The sequence below is a fragment of the Platalea leucorodia genome (assembly GCF_965183815.1).
Source record: "Platalea leucorodia genome assembly, chromosome: 12".
In the NCBI taxonomy this organism is placed as follows: domain Eukaryota; kingdom Metazoa; phylum Chordata; class Aves; order Pelecaniformes; family Threskiornithidae; genus Platalea; species Platalea leucorodia.
The window spans coordinates 1,544,937-1,560,000 of record NC_138834.1 but is presented as its reverse complement, the minus strand read 5'-3'; the positions used below and the strand labels follow the sequence as shown (position 1 = coordinate 1,560,000).

General features: G+C 42.4%; 1 protein-coding gene across 2 annotated transcripts in view; it reads right to left on the bottom strand.

Moving 5' to 3' along the window:
* Positions 1 to 9,701, bottom strand: part of DGCR8 (DGCR8 microprocessor complex subunit) — a 21,493-nt gene extending 11,792 nt beyond the window's left edge. The window contains exons 1-4 of one of the 2 annotated variants that reach the window (XM_082325282.1): positions 9,558 to 9,701; positions 8,057 to 8,275; positions 3,014 to 4,013; positions 2,410 to 2,572 (exon numbers count right to left, since the gene is read on the bottom strand). In XM_082325282.1, the coding sequence (XP_082181408.1) occupies positions 2,410 to 2,572; positions 3,014 to 3,736 (886 nt within the window). In that variant the 5' untranslated portion in view covers positions 3,737 to 4,013; positions 8,057 to 8,275; positions 9,558 to 9,701. The remainder of the gene's footprint in view (positions 1 to 2,409; positions 2,573 to 3,013; positions 4,014 to 8,056; positions 8,276 to 9,557) is intronic. The other variant, XM_082325281.1, reaches the window with a different exon arrangement.
* Positions 9,702 to 15,064: the final 5,363 nt, after the last annotated feature.

Genomic DNA, 15,064 nt, shown 5'->3' with positions numbered 1-15,064 from the left:
GGGTTATGTCATTGTTTTGTTCCCTTTCCTCATTTTCCTTCATTTTTTTGTAATGCAAGCAGGGAATGCTACTAAGGGGAGGATCATGTTTCTGCAAAGATAAAATAATACAGAAGGTTTCAGTGCCTCAAGGTCACCAAAAGCAAAACTCAAAACCAAAAGGTGTAATCAAGATGGAAGTTGCTTTTATTTAGTCTAGGCTCAAGCTTCTCTTTGGCCAGCGATCTTACTCTACTCAAGATCCGAGTACATCCATTCCTGTGGTATCTTGACACCGCGTAACACTGATACTAACCTTCAAAGTGCTGTCTGAGATCCAAATTATATTCTCTTCAATTACACGCAAATACTACATGCTTTCATAAAATCCATTGAGCTCTCTTGGGGTTTAAGCCCATGACATTAAATCCAATTACTGCAGATTCCTTGGTTCATGAACATCACATGCTTATTTCTGTAAATGTGGACCATAAGCCACAGCTCAGGCTAGTTTATAGCTACAAATTAACGATCTAAATATATTTCGTGGTGGAATAAAACCAACATTTTGCAGCCATATGCTAGAACAACAAAGGCACCAAACAAGACCATCTCATTCACTTTAACTGCCCAAACTCATTGCAAAAATAGAAAACCAAGACACCGTAAGAAAAATCATATCGCATTTTTCCCAAACAGAGGAGTTTATTTTTCAAGTACCTTAATTCTAACACTGGAAAGAAGCCTGCTAAAGTAGAAGAATATTCAACTGTTTGCAGGAACATATCTAATTTTTAAGTCTCAGTAAATATTTAAGTAATTGACAGCTCTCACCCTTATGCTTCCTGTTCCCAAGAAGTAAGGTCTAGACCAGGTAACAACTCTAGACTCTCTGTGCAGATATACAGGAATGCCTGAGTTATGGAATGTCATGATCCATCCATCTGGCAAAGGTTCTGTAGGAGGGCGGCCACGACCTTTAAAGCAAAGAATCTCTTTAAGCTTGGATAGACTGCTTAGAAGAACAGAAAAAGAATCAAGGGGTTTTATTTTTATTGCTTTTTCTGCCTCAAAGGATAAAATGACACTGAAACAAGACAAAAAAAGTTTTGTAGAAAGATTTTGTTTTGCTTTAATAAGAAGGCATATGCTTCTAACCCACATTAAATCCTGCAAAATTACAGATTCCATTATGTTTTCAACTGAAAAGCAATAGTACCACTAATTCTTATACAGACCAATTTATTCGTTTCACCAGTGAATTTTCTCTTCTTTTTAGTCTTTTTTATGTACTTCTATCATCGCAAGCACCGCTATATGTAATGGAAAAGTCGTACTTGCTTTTGAAACAACTAAGTTTTCTATTAAAAATTTTTGCACCTGACACTCAGGGATAAATTTGCATTGAGACACCACTAGGCCCACAGGCCCAAAGAGCCAGCAGTGAGTTGGGCTGTAAGCTAAGGCTTCCCTATTATATTTTTCAGCATAAGCACAATACAAACTAGGATCAAGTCTACAAGCCTTTATACTTAAATATCTTAGCCATCAAGAATATTATTTCTTCCAGAAAACAAGACCGAAATTAGAGTACAATAAGCCAATATGAGGAATCGCATAGCAAAAAGAAACAATATCGCAGTAAAATGCTTATGCTCACACTCAATAATACATGGCCTCACTCCTTTCTATTCCAGAAATCAGAGAATGGCCTCACTCCTCTCTACATCAGAGATCAGAGACCAGACTCATCTTAGCTTCTTGGCAATTCTGTGTTAGTATAAAGTTTTGAAGGGAAAAACTGTTTGGTTTGTTATTTCAGAATATAGTGGACCTGTAAAATACTCCTCTACAGCAGGTTCAAATTTTAATTCTAATTCAGACTATTTTCAGTTACATTCTTGGGGATTGGTTCACATTCTTAGCTCTTCTTTATTCATAGTTTGTAACATTTACGCAATGAAACTTGATAAATGTAAGCCGCTGACTTTCCTAATGATTTTTTTTACCAAGTATTGCACGCATAAAGACGTCACAGAGCAATTTCAACAACAGAAGTTATATAACTCAAGTAGGAAGAAGTTCACCATGACCAGAGTCGTCAGCAGTTTCACAGTATTGGAGACAAAAGAACAGATCGCCCTTGTTCACCTCCCCACCTCTGAGGTAACGCTCTTCATAATTTTTCACACATCCACACGCTAAAATACATTCGCATTACATACCACAGATGAAGATCAAAAGCACTCCCAAACATCAACTTCACTGTTTAGGAACGTGAAATATCATATCCTGTAGTAAGAAGCCTTCAAACAATACAAAACTATTTCACAAGAATTACTATCCTAAACTTGGCTTGCTGATATACTTTTCTTCTACAAACATAAGCCACACAAAAAAATTATAGATATTTAATGAACATTAACTTACTTTTAAGTACAGTTTTAATTTTGGTCATCATTGGCTGCACACTTGTTTCTCCATCAGACTGGTGATCACTTTCACCACCGTATTTCTCATTTTCTAGTCTCCTTGTTTTGGGTGCTCGAAGACCCTCTTCCAGCAGAGCATCCACATCGTTATCAAAGTCATCCTGAAAGAGACTTCATCAGACACCATCCTTCTGGGTCTACTAACCTCCCTTTCCCCTTGCAAAGAAAAAGTATACATTTTCTCTATGTACTTCCATACAAACTAGAAATTTCCAATGATCCCAGTGAAAAGACTGAAAAGTAAGAAAGTAAGTTTTTTGTAAGCGAGAACTGGTATTTTTCATGATAAAATCAGCTGCGATTGTGTAAGAAGCCTTTTAAATGTTATTTTTAAACACGACTACAGAAGCTGCCACACAACTCAGAAGTTTGACCAACATAATTTACAAGTTTTCAGCCAAAGTTCTCTCTCCGAAAATTCTGCATTTGTGACTCAAGTGCCGCACATTTGTCGAAGAGAGTGTTTCAGTGAACATCTTTACATACTTTTTTCTAGCCACTTGGAAACCTCTTACCCACCAAAAACCTGTGAGTTCACTTACCTCATATGAGTAATTCAAGGTTTCTTCATCCACTTTATCTCTTTGAACAATTGCTTTAGATGTGAACCCTCCTCCTTCTTCATCTATTTCCATCAAATTGTCGGTAAAATCTTCTAGCTCATCCAGAACTGCATATTCCACTCTCTTTTCCTGATCAATATCATTTTCATCATCCTTCTTGTCATCATTTTCACCCCCTATTCCTACAGCTTTACCATTACTACCACCGAAAGGACAAACATGCAAATCCCCATTGACATTATTAATACCAAAATCTGTATCTGCCTTATAATCCTGCTCAACTCCAGTGTACAGAACTTTCCTATCTTTGCTTTTGCAGCTTTCTGTAAAGCTAACACTAATCTTTACATCTTTAAGTAACTTAAGATCTGGTGTGAACTTTCGAACTGAAGGTGCATGACGAGCAGTTCTTGGGCTTTGGTCACTATTGTTAGGGTCTATTATAAGACGACTTTTGTAGCAGGCAGATCCCTTTGTGAGAAGCTGTGTTCTGCAGATACTGTGCGTGTCCCCAGCAGGGGTATCTGACTGTCCATCACCACCGGAGCCAACGTCCATTACCTCTGCGTCACTGGACGTTTGCAGGGGAGGTGGTGGAGGCTGTTCGTTAGGCGGCAGAGGTGGGGGACAAGTATGATTCTCCACATTCATTTCTCTTGCAGGCTCTTTAGGGAGGGGTGGTACATTTTCATATTTCTCCATTTTTAAAACTACTGTTTTTAAAAAAACAATGCTTTAATAAATGTTTATATCTATATTCCTAACACGCATAAGTCCATCAAGATTGGTTTATCATGTTCTATTCAATATGCAACACTGATGATTCAGTTAAGCTGACTACATTGTTCTTTTCATTAATGTAGACAGCTTTCAGAATCACTGTCTCAATTATTGGAAATCACAATGCATTCAGCTTAAATAGCTGAAGACTAAGACTGCATCTTCATTGGACAAGCAGGTCTCCCTTTCTTCTTTCAACCTACAAGAAGAAAAAAAAAAAAAAAAAAAAAAATCTTTGTCACAGAAAAAAACGGAAATAGTATCCCCGGCAAAAAAGAAAAAAAGTCACTCCTTCCGGCGTAAATTTCAAACAGAAGTAAGAGTGACATTTTTACGGTGAAAAAAAGCAGGGCATCTTGATACCATTTTGAATGAGGCTGAAATTATATTGTTTTTACTGCTTGATCTGTACGCCAGCACAAGAATTTGCTAACACACAGCCGCCTGGATAATTTGTTGACTCTCTCTGCTCAGTTAGCAGGCAGGGCATTAAGCGTGGCATTTGTAAGGACCAGACTAAAAACTGTGCATTTAGGGGGGATTCTCTCATTATTAAAAATAACCTGGTATTCAAACCATACTTACCCACACAGCAGAAAGGATAATTAGCTTACAGTTAAAAACAATCTGCAAAAGCAACAAGATTTTAACAACTATGGTCTTATAAGACACATAGCTTTTTGAAAGTTTAAGTTATTAGATATTTTTGAAATCTCACCAGAAGCTTTAACAGGAAATCACATAATTTACTGAAAACTCACACAAAACGACTCTCTAGATAACCAGGTATTAGACATTTGATCTTATATTATATACTATTATGGGACTATATATTTGTTATGTCTGAGGAATTCAGGTGTAGCTACATAGCATTAAAGCTCAAATTAATTCTGGAAGGCATTTAGAAGCCAATGTTTTAGGTAATTTAAGCTGGCAAAAATATTCAGTTGCTCTAGGAAATTTTACAGGGGGTGGGGTGTGTGTGTTTTTTGGGTTTGTTTGGTTTTTACATTAAGTGGTTTTTTTTCTACCATATCTATATCTATCTTTAATTATACTTTTGTCACCTGTGCAGGACTATAAACAGCTGGGGAAAGGAAGAATAATTTCTTACCTGCTGTTTTGGTTTCTCCAAGTCCCTCCGTACCACCCCAAACTGGACTTAAATCTTGCTACCAGCTAGAAATAAAGCAGCATTACTCTGCCCAAGACAGCCAGCTGGCTGTATCTTCTCTGTTTAAAGTCTTTCCAGGTAGTAGAGAAAGCCTACCCAAGTATTCTAGAAAGATAAGCCCCGAGTCCCTAGCATCGCTGTGAATGCAGCAGCGCAGAACGTCTGGGTTGTCACGAGGGACTTAGAGAAGCCAAATATAATTCTCTAATGTATTTCTACGACAGCCCAGACAGAACAAACCAACAGCAATATCCAAACACCAACGGGGGCAAGGCAGGAAGCTTGGAATTGGGAGTTATAATGGGATCAGTTAAAATTCAACAGCATACAGAAGCTACCTACCTGGAAGCTGGAAGAAAGCAAAACATACAACAGAGCAAACTCTTAATTTAGTGATTTGGCAATAAAGCAAGTTTTGCTGGGGCAGCAGAATAGTGCATATTTTGTGGTGGTGTTGTTGGTGCTGATTTTTTTTTTTAAATATACTCAAAACTGACACATTCGAGACACTGAGCTTGACATGCATTGTAGAATTACTAAGGAAAAACACTCCGTTTTGATAAAAGCTCTAAAATAATCCCATCTTCTCTGATACATATTACCTTCCAGAATGAAAAACAGCTCATTCACCCGTAAGACAAGCAGTTCTATGTATTTAAATCCACTCCATCCTACAAGATGATCATACAATCACCCCAGCAGTGATCAATTCCTTCTTCTTTCAACAGGTTCTGAAACACCTAGTGTTATACAGAACACCCCTAGAAATACGTCTAATAACCTTCCCTCTTTCTCATCTTCAGATTAAAAAAGAAAAAAAAAGTGAATGACAAATTATTACGTTCTTCACAACAAATCACTAGTGCCTTCATTGTTAATTGGGGGGGGGGATCAAAACTCACAGTACCAGTTCAGTAACTCCTGGAAACTAAATGCCTAACCAATCTAATTTTTCCGCCTTAGAGTCTTTAGAAGACTCCTTTTAAAGAGCAAACAGAAGTAATTTACACAGAAATGAAATATTGAAATTGGTATTCTAGAATTTGAAAGAGTGCTACCTTCCCATATGATCAAGAAGCTACCTGGTCCAACCAGAAAGACTATTTTTGACAAGTCATAAGACACGATCATCAATGCAGTTTCCACATCCCTGATACACGTCCTGCTCCTACGCTAAAGAGTGTTTTAACAACACCAATGTCAAAACATAAGACATTAATCTTTACCTGCCTAGCTTTGGCAGTTCACTGATGCTACACCTCCGCTCTTTGCAGAAAAGATGTCTTGTTATTATATTCAAGCACTATTAACAATGAAATTCTTGTTGGCTTTGAAATCACGAATAGCATACCAAATCACTGCCAGCGATTGTCTACTAATCAGTACACATACTGTGGCCAGAAAAAGTACTAGACCAAGATGAGTTTAAACTAGCTTTTGCATTTTTAGCCATAAACCTGCCACATCCCTAGGGCAAGATAACAGAGTCTGGCAGCTCTACAGTTACAGTGGGCTACAATACCCTCCTGTAAGCTACAAAAGAACAGGGAGAAGTAACACAGGTCTAATTCCCATCTACTTCCTCGCCAACTGATGTTACAATGTGCCCTTTATATCAGGGGCTGGGGGAAAAAAACCGCAACAAAACCAATAAGGATTTTCCCTTAGATATCAGGTATTTTTAAGGAAAGACAGAAGGGATGAAACCTAAAAGGAGGAGTTAGTTGAGCCTGTAGGTTAAAAACAGCCAAACGTACCTTAGATCAAGGGAACCCAACCACCACGTATAAAACCAGACTCAGCATGCTAGGTTATGTAATGTTAGAATACAACGTAAGTTAGTCTGCCTATTGTCATCAACTTGCCCTGAAAGAACAGATTTTATTCTCCAGGGCTCCACCAAGTTCCATCGACAGTTTCCGTAAGGACTCCTTAAAGAGATAAGGAACACCACTGACAGCTGCAACAGCCAGTACAAAACACTGGAGGAACTCTGGATGAACTGCTGGAAATACGAATGCACAGCTCGTGTTCTGACGATTACCAATACATGGAAATTTCACGTTTTTAGTTGCTTGCTCTTATTTTGAAAAAGTTTCATGTCACAAAGTAAACTCAAAGAAACAGATACATGGTGCACATCTAAATGTAATGTAGCAAACTGCACAGGTCCCAACAAAAGCAGTGTCTTGACTTGGCTGTCTTCTAGTTGTTCTTTGAAGGCTGAAGGAAAAAAACCCAACAACTTCTCTGTTTAGCAAGTACCACTGCCTATTCCTGCAATTAGAACAGATCGATTGGGAGGGCGCGGCGGGAAGTACACAGAGAAAAGGGTCTCTCTTTTCAAGACAAGAGAAAACCAGAATCTTAACATTTGTAACCAGCACTGCCCAAACTCAAAGAGGAACCCCCTTCACTGTACAGTATGTCAGCAGTCTTACAAGTGAGTTCAATAAAGAACGTATTTTCTTCATGAGTACCTGTAGCTGCAATCAGGAACAAGGAACAGCACACACATTCTCTCTTTAAAAATCACTTTTAAAAAGCAACTGGATTCCTTATCAGAAACTGCTTACTTCACATTCAGTAGACCCCAAAAGGAAGAGTGGCTCAGAGCAAACTCTCCTTATTTGCTATCCAAATACAAAGTCTTCCTCCTCCTTGGGCTCCGAATGGATGCAGAGCAGAATTTATGAGGCACTGATCACAATTAAAGATCCACTCAGCTTTAACCCTTCGCAAAGTAGTTACTCCCTCGCAATCATCTACCTTCTCTTTATTACACCCATGCCTATTGTATCTTTCCGATACACACAGTCCTAAAAATAAGTGAATCCTATTTATTATCAACTGCTAACACCCCCACCCCCCCCCCAAACCAAGGAGACTGAATTTATTTTGTTTAAACCAGAACAGGAAGTCTCAAAAGAAAAATATTCTATAAGTTAACTACTACGTACAGGAACTCATTTCTCTCCCCATTACCAGCTTTAGAATAGAAAGATTCTGAAGGAAACAACCACTTTGTGTAAGTCATCAAGGCAGTCAGGGCCCAACCATAACATTACCAGTGGCAAATGCAGACAAGGCTGAAGAACTTCTCTAGTTCATAGGACTTCATCCCATTTCAGAACGAGCAGAGTACATAATTTTGGAAAGGCACCCTCAGAAATGCCAAAGCAATTGCTGCTTTTATGGCTTGACTAGTCTTCTGGCAGGATTTAGATGGTTTCAATTAATGGTGTAAAACAGGAAACCGTTTTTTTAAAAAATCTGCAAATCAGAGCCTAGGAAGAAGAAAAAATAGTCCTACTTTCACATCACAAATAGCTTCTTACTTGTAAAGAAAAACAACAGACATGAGGAACCAAATTCCCTTCCCATTCTCTAAAAAAGCAAAATAATCCTGGTAATCAAAAGGAGCTGCACACAAGAGCTAGTGACCTAACGCCTCATCCAGAATTAAAAATAGGAACCCTTAAGTTCAGTTACCCAAACAGAAGGGAGAAGAGGTACGCTTGCAAAAGAAAAATTAAAGATCTAATGTCTGTAACTCACAACCTAAGGGAGCAGGGAAACTGAATGGGTTCACCCAGCAAGCCCTCAAGGCCGATTTGTGCGGGGGCGATACCTGGATGTTAGGGGGCCCATCCTCTCAGCGGGCAAACAGACTTTAGAGATAAACCTGAAGCCTCAGGAAAGGAGGTGTAGAAGAGAGACTTTTATTTTTCCAGCCAAAAGAGGTGAAGAAAGTTAGGAAAATAAACCTTTTAGAGACTGAATAAGATAATTTAGAGGAAGATATAACTATACTTGGCTATTAATAGAAGGAACACATGAAGAAGAACCCTGAGAGTCAGGGACAGGCGCACCACCTCATCTTCGCTGTCCCAACGTACGAGGGCTAAAGAAGCGAGCAGGCCCCCGCACACACGCTGGTGAAGGGCTGCCTTTTCTCCCTAACTTGGCAGAGGAGGAGGGACGCGTTCTCCGCCCCCGCCTACGCGGAGGGGCCCGGCGCCCCCCGCCCCGGGGCTCAGGCGGGCCCGCGGGGCACGACGCGGGGCAGCCGCGGCCGGCAGGGCCGGTGCCGCCGGCACCCGCCGGGGAGGGGGTGCGGGAGGGCGGACAGACATGGCGTTTCCTTCCCTTCCGCTACCCTGAGTGCGATTCCACGGCGGGAGCGAGTAGGGAGGTGGCTGGGGACGGGCGGGAAACAAAAAACCAACACCACCACCCCCCCCCCCCGCCCCAAGAAACCCCAGCCCTGAAGAACGCAAGACAAAACACCGGCTCTGACGGAAGACGCTCCCGGCGGGGGCGGGGGGGCAGCGCCTCACGGCGCCGCCCGCCTCGGAACCTGCGCTCGCCTCCGCGGCTGGGGCAAGGCTCCTCACGGCTGCCTGCCCGCGGCGGGGGCCGCACGACGCAGGCGGCGAGGAGCGCGGCGGCCCCCGCAGGCGCCGCGGCCTGCGGGGACGGAGGGGTTACTGCCCGCGCGGCGGCCATCGGGCCACGGAGGCCCACTCGTGCCCGCCCTCCCCGTCGCCCCGCGGCGCCGGCACCCACCTGAGCCATGCCGGTGCCCCTGCCGCACCTCCGCCACAGCACGCTGGTGTGGGGGGAGAGGGCCAGCGCGGCCGCTTCACGAAAACCGTCCCCCGCTCCGCGCCGCTGCCGCCATCTTTAAACGCCTGCTCCGAGCCGCTCCAGTCTCCGCAGGCGGGACTCGGCGCTCGCCAAGCCAATTGCGTTCCCAGTCTCTTCTGTCACGAATTTGAAATCTCGGTAGCCATTGGTGAACTCCCCCGCCTGTTAACTCGTTCTGCCAATAGAGACGCGAAAGGCATACGCCCTCACAGTCCCAGGCCAATGAGATGGCGGCGGGGGCGGGACCGGGAGGGCGCGGCCGGCCGCGACGGGAGCAGCTCCGGGCGGCGGGCGGGCTCCTTTGTCTGGTGCCCGGGGCAGCCGCCGCCGCGGGCGCCCGGGCCCCGAGCCCCGGCGGGCCCCGAGCCGGCCACGGCGGCGGCCGCAGGGCAGCCCAGCCCGGGGAGGACTCCCCGGCAGCAAGGAGCGGGGCCGAGGGAGGCGGTTGAAGGCGGCCGGGCGGCGCTTCCGCGGAGCCCCGCTCTGGGGGACGGCGCCCAGCCCGCCGGTACGGGAGCGGCCGGGCCGGCGCAGGGCAAGGGAGAAGCGTCCATGCCCCTGTTCTTACCGCGTTCATCCGTTTTAATAGCGTGAGATTTGATAATCTCTGGGTCTTCCTGGATCTTAATGGTTTTTGTCCTTTCACTGCAGCTGCTCTTATTTTAAATTATAAAAAAACACAGCAGAAGCAAGGGTTGTAGGAAGTTCATGCCTTCTGTCAGCCCTGAAGCCTTTCCCCCCCATGCGTATAACGAGCTAGCTAAAGAAAAGACGCTTCTTCCTACAAACACTGCTTTCTATCTTTAAGCAGCACAACTACAGGCTCCCCCCTTCCAAACGGATTTGCTTCAAAAGGACAAATCAAAGTAGGTCCGTATCGCGTGCCCTGTGCACCAAGCAGTTCATAGAATAAGCCCCAAATCCGATTGCAGGTTCAGACACAATTTCTAAATAATTAGAGAAAACATCTTACACAATTTATCTAAAGTTACTTCTAAAGGTTTAATGAACGTTAGCTGTTCTAATTCGCTCTGATACTTTATCATTTGCTTCCCCCTGAACCAGAGAACTATAGTAGCTTTTATGATATACTTAATTACAGGGTTGCCTCTTTTGTCCTTCACTCTCATCCCGATTTGAAATCGACATCAGACACAAAATATTATCGTAATACATCAGTGGTTTAAATGCTATTATACCGTAGGTGATTAACTGTGATAATTTTTTTTTGTTTGCTTCCGTATGCAATTTCAGGACATGAGAATCTTTTTCTAGTATTTCACTCATCTCACATCTTTGAGGTCCCCAAATACTGTTATAAAAGATAACAGTAATATTTTAATAATATTTTAAAATAATATTTTGAAGACCTCTGTTAGGCCTTTCATCTTTGTGGTTGACTGGACCAACTTACCTAATGACATGGTGGTCATTTATATGGAGATAATGTCATGGTACCGTACCAACACATCAGGATAAGGTCACTGCAAGTGGTTTGATCTTTGCAAGCTGCCCTCAAAAACTGAAAGCAGTTTCTAGTTTTTAATTCCTCATAATGGGCTTTTGCACTCAAGCCATTATTTTAGAGTGGTTTTTAAATTACGACTGTTTTTATTAATTTAAAACAAACGACTTCAGAACGCATATTTAATAAATATCCATGATTTGCAAAACGGCTGTTTACATCATGCTTCAACCTTCAAAGCTGAGTAATTAAGTCCCAAATTTGAGCTGATGTTGGCGTTTGCTTTAAACTAGTGGTGTCACATCACCTCATCAAGTGCTAACATTGTGACAGGAGAAGATTGTCCCTTCCAAAGGATATATGAAAATGCAAGTATCATGACTCATTTGCATCCAATTTACGTGACTGTATAACTGAAGTATTGCACTGAGAGTATTCCACTGCAGAAAATAGGTTAAATTTTTTATATATGCATAAACAGCAAATTTGTTAGGATCAAAAGAGGCACAAACACAGGTTTTTGTGTAGAGTTGGAAGAACTAAAATGCCTGCAGTGCTTTGAAAGGTGAAAAAGTAACCAGTATGTTAGTTTTTCCCATTGTGCATCCCTTTGCAGAGAATCGTAATACTATGACTTAAAGCAACAATGCAACAGCTGATTCTCTGAGACACTGACGCTACAGGGAAATATACTTCTAACGTCCCATAAACAAAAGAATAACAATCCAGTAGCAAAACAATGGCTTCACCAAAACAGTGTTAAAATCACGGTTCCATTTTTAACCCAGCAGGCCCATGTGACCTCTGGAGAATTAAATCTGATCTGCTCTGACAAGTTGCAAACTTACCAGAAAATTTTGATCACCTGGACCCCGACGAAAGACTTGCCAAACGTGCACAAAAACCTTATCTTCCATCCAGACTTTTGAATTAGAAGCGTGCAGGTGCACCTGCACAGTGCAATCAGGATTTACAAGAGTGTCATGAGCTATCGTTATCATCAGCAAAAAATCAGTTCCTAATGACAAGGAGATTTTCATGTGCAAGATCTAGGAAGGCTGGACAGACGCAACTGCTGCCAACACAAAATACAGAAGAGAAGCCTGTAAGGAAAACAGCTACGAGCTTCCTAATAAAGTTAACAGGCTGCATTCATCGGAATGAAGATTAGGGGGAGCCAGCGTCTTTTTCATATTCCTAGTTACGCTGTCAGTAACTGCAGCACATCCTGCGCTGCTCCAACAGCGCAGGCTACTAAAGACAAATTTTGCTCAGCCCGCATTACTTTTATTTTAGTAAAATAAGTCGTTTTGCAAAAAAGATATTTTACTTTCTAATGATGTGAAATATAAAAAGATTAATGTGACTTATCTTTCCAAAGACACTTCAAACACTAATCATCAAGGCATAGAATAGATTTCAGGTATGAAGCAGATTTGCATGTACTTTACAATACATGTGATTAACCTGATGGAAACAATAATGACCAGATTAATGAAGCCGAGTCACTCTAGCTACAGCCTGCATTGTGCCAGTTTGCACTCAATGATCTGGAACTATATTAAAAAAACCCCTTCCTTAGTAATGTTATTAAAGCAGCCAAATTTATCATCTAAGTGCTACTCGGGGGAGAGTTTGTACACAGCATTTACATTACAGCCACCTTGGACAGCGAGGGGGAGGCAAGCTGGTCCCTGGCTACAGCCAGATTCCCGCGGCCCTGCAAAGCCCAGCCCTTGAACTTCAGCAGGGACGTGCTTCCCCGCAGACGGCTTCCCTGGTACCTGACCATGCCGCGCCAGAGCAGAAACCACCAAGCCTCCCGGACTTCCAAGTAGCACTCCACGTACAACTACATAAATTGGAAGTCTGAGAAAGCTCTCAACCATGGAAAAATCAAGTAAAATGCAATTTAAAAAATATAACTGACAGACCAAATTAATTAATTAACGGGGAAATTGTTTTTGTAGGAGTAAGAAGTGATGCAGAAAAGAACGTGACATCAGTAGGGCTGGGATTTTCTCCAAGTTTTGAGAAACCTTGTCTCATTTGCCAGAGAACAATCAATCCATTAAAGCTTTACATGGAGACCACAGGTGTCCTACAGCAAAACGGGCACTGCCATTGCACATTGACTAAGGCAGAATTAGGGGGGGGAGGAAAAAAAGCAAACTGGTATCTGCTTGCATTGTATATTTGTGTGTCTCACTTTTTGCTGAAATCTGCTCTCCTCAACCCAGCCTCTGTCAGTCACCACCTGACAGCCACGGCAAGATGTCAAAGGGACCCCACGAGCAGGCCCAGATCAGTCCTCTAATGTCCAGAGAGGTGGCTGATTGCTGTGGAAGACCAAAGTGGACAAATCCTTTGGCTCAACCGTACCAGGGAATTACTGATCGTGCACTTTAGCGTCCACGCAGATTTAAGGCAAACTAAACTGCGTTGACCACAGAAGCACATCTAACTTCTGATTTTTCTGTTGGAGAAACTTCAGCCAATCGGTTACTTAAGTTTCAGATTGCTGGTAGCATTTTGTCCAATAAGGCAGGCCTTTTTCTAAAGACATTATTACTTGAAGTGGGATGTGATGACTAAGAGGTCAAGCAAAAAGTAACAGCTCCTCCCTGTTATAGCCCACAAGTCATTTTCTGTTCTAGGTTTTCTTCCCACCTAAATTACTCTATCATTATATTCATACATTTCCTACGTGGAATGTTCTTGTGGTAAACGCATCTGGGCACAAGGCTGGAGATCTGAATTCCTGCTTGCTACATACTTTGAGTGACCTTGCCAAGTCACTCAAACAATCAAACCCACTACCACTTTGGCGGAAAATTCACGTGGTGGATGCGGCTGCAGTTTAAATATGGGACATGTGCAATGGCAAGGCTCTTTCCCTCTCAGCTGTCCTGGGATACACACACTGTTGCATGCAATTCTAACTGGCAGGAGGAGAGCGCTTAGCTACACAGTCGATAATCTGCCTTTGACCAGTTTGGTTTCATTAACCTTTTCTGTTTTTTTTGTTTGTTTGTTTGTTTTTGTTTGTTTGTTTGTCTGTTTTTTGGAAAAAGGTATTCCAAATTTGGATGAAAGAGAGATGCCGATTTTTAAGTACCCAGGTGACCGTCACATTAGGAGCTGGCCCGCACGTGCCACTCGTAAGTAACTTTCTCTGCAGTTGCCAGCTGGGCCTGGGCTGGTGCTATTGTACAGTGACCGAGGCTGCCCTTGCTTCTTCTTGATACATACAACAAATTCATTCCTACGGCTGAAAACCCCACATTCTTAAATACACTCGATTTACCTACAGGAATATTAGAGAAAAAAAAAATGAAAGAACATCCACGTGGGACAGAATACCAGTCTTCCTACTTTGCCTTCTATAGGCCCTTTCATCCAAGTAGTTCAGAGCACTTTTCTAGAATATATAATATTTATCTGCCATTTGTAAAGATAAACTTAAGCATAAAAAAATAAAATCCTCTGAGCCAGCCTTGTGGCTGCTTTCACGTCACACATCTCTACCGTATGCTACTGTTGTTAAACGAACCCTGCAAGTCAATCCGAGTTACTTGTCAAGAGCTATAGTAGTACTCCATTGACAACTACTACTTAAGGCTTCTCCTACACTTCTCCAGCTAGTGACTTCTGTTGAGTGGCAATTCTTCTTTGAGTCATTATACATCATGATGTTTTAAATTCAAACCCATGATAACAAAGCGTACTTTGTTGTTCCATAGGACTGCTGTGAACTACAGCTAAGAAACTGTTGCTCCAATTCCTTAGCTTGGCCTACTATATATACTGGTGGTGGCACGCAGGCATGAATAAGGAGCATATCTTTGGCTGCCAAAAATCCAGGTGTAGTTGCACTTACATGAGCAAACCCATAAATGTCAGTACCTTTGTTTTCCCCAGAGGCAAAGTAAGTTATGGTTCCGACAGCGCCAGTGTGCTG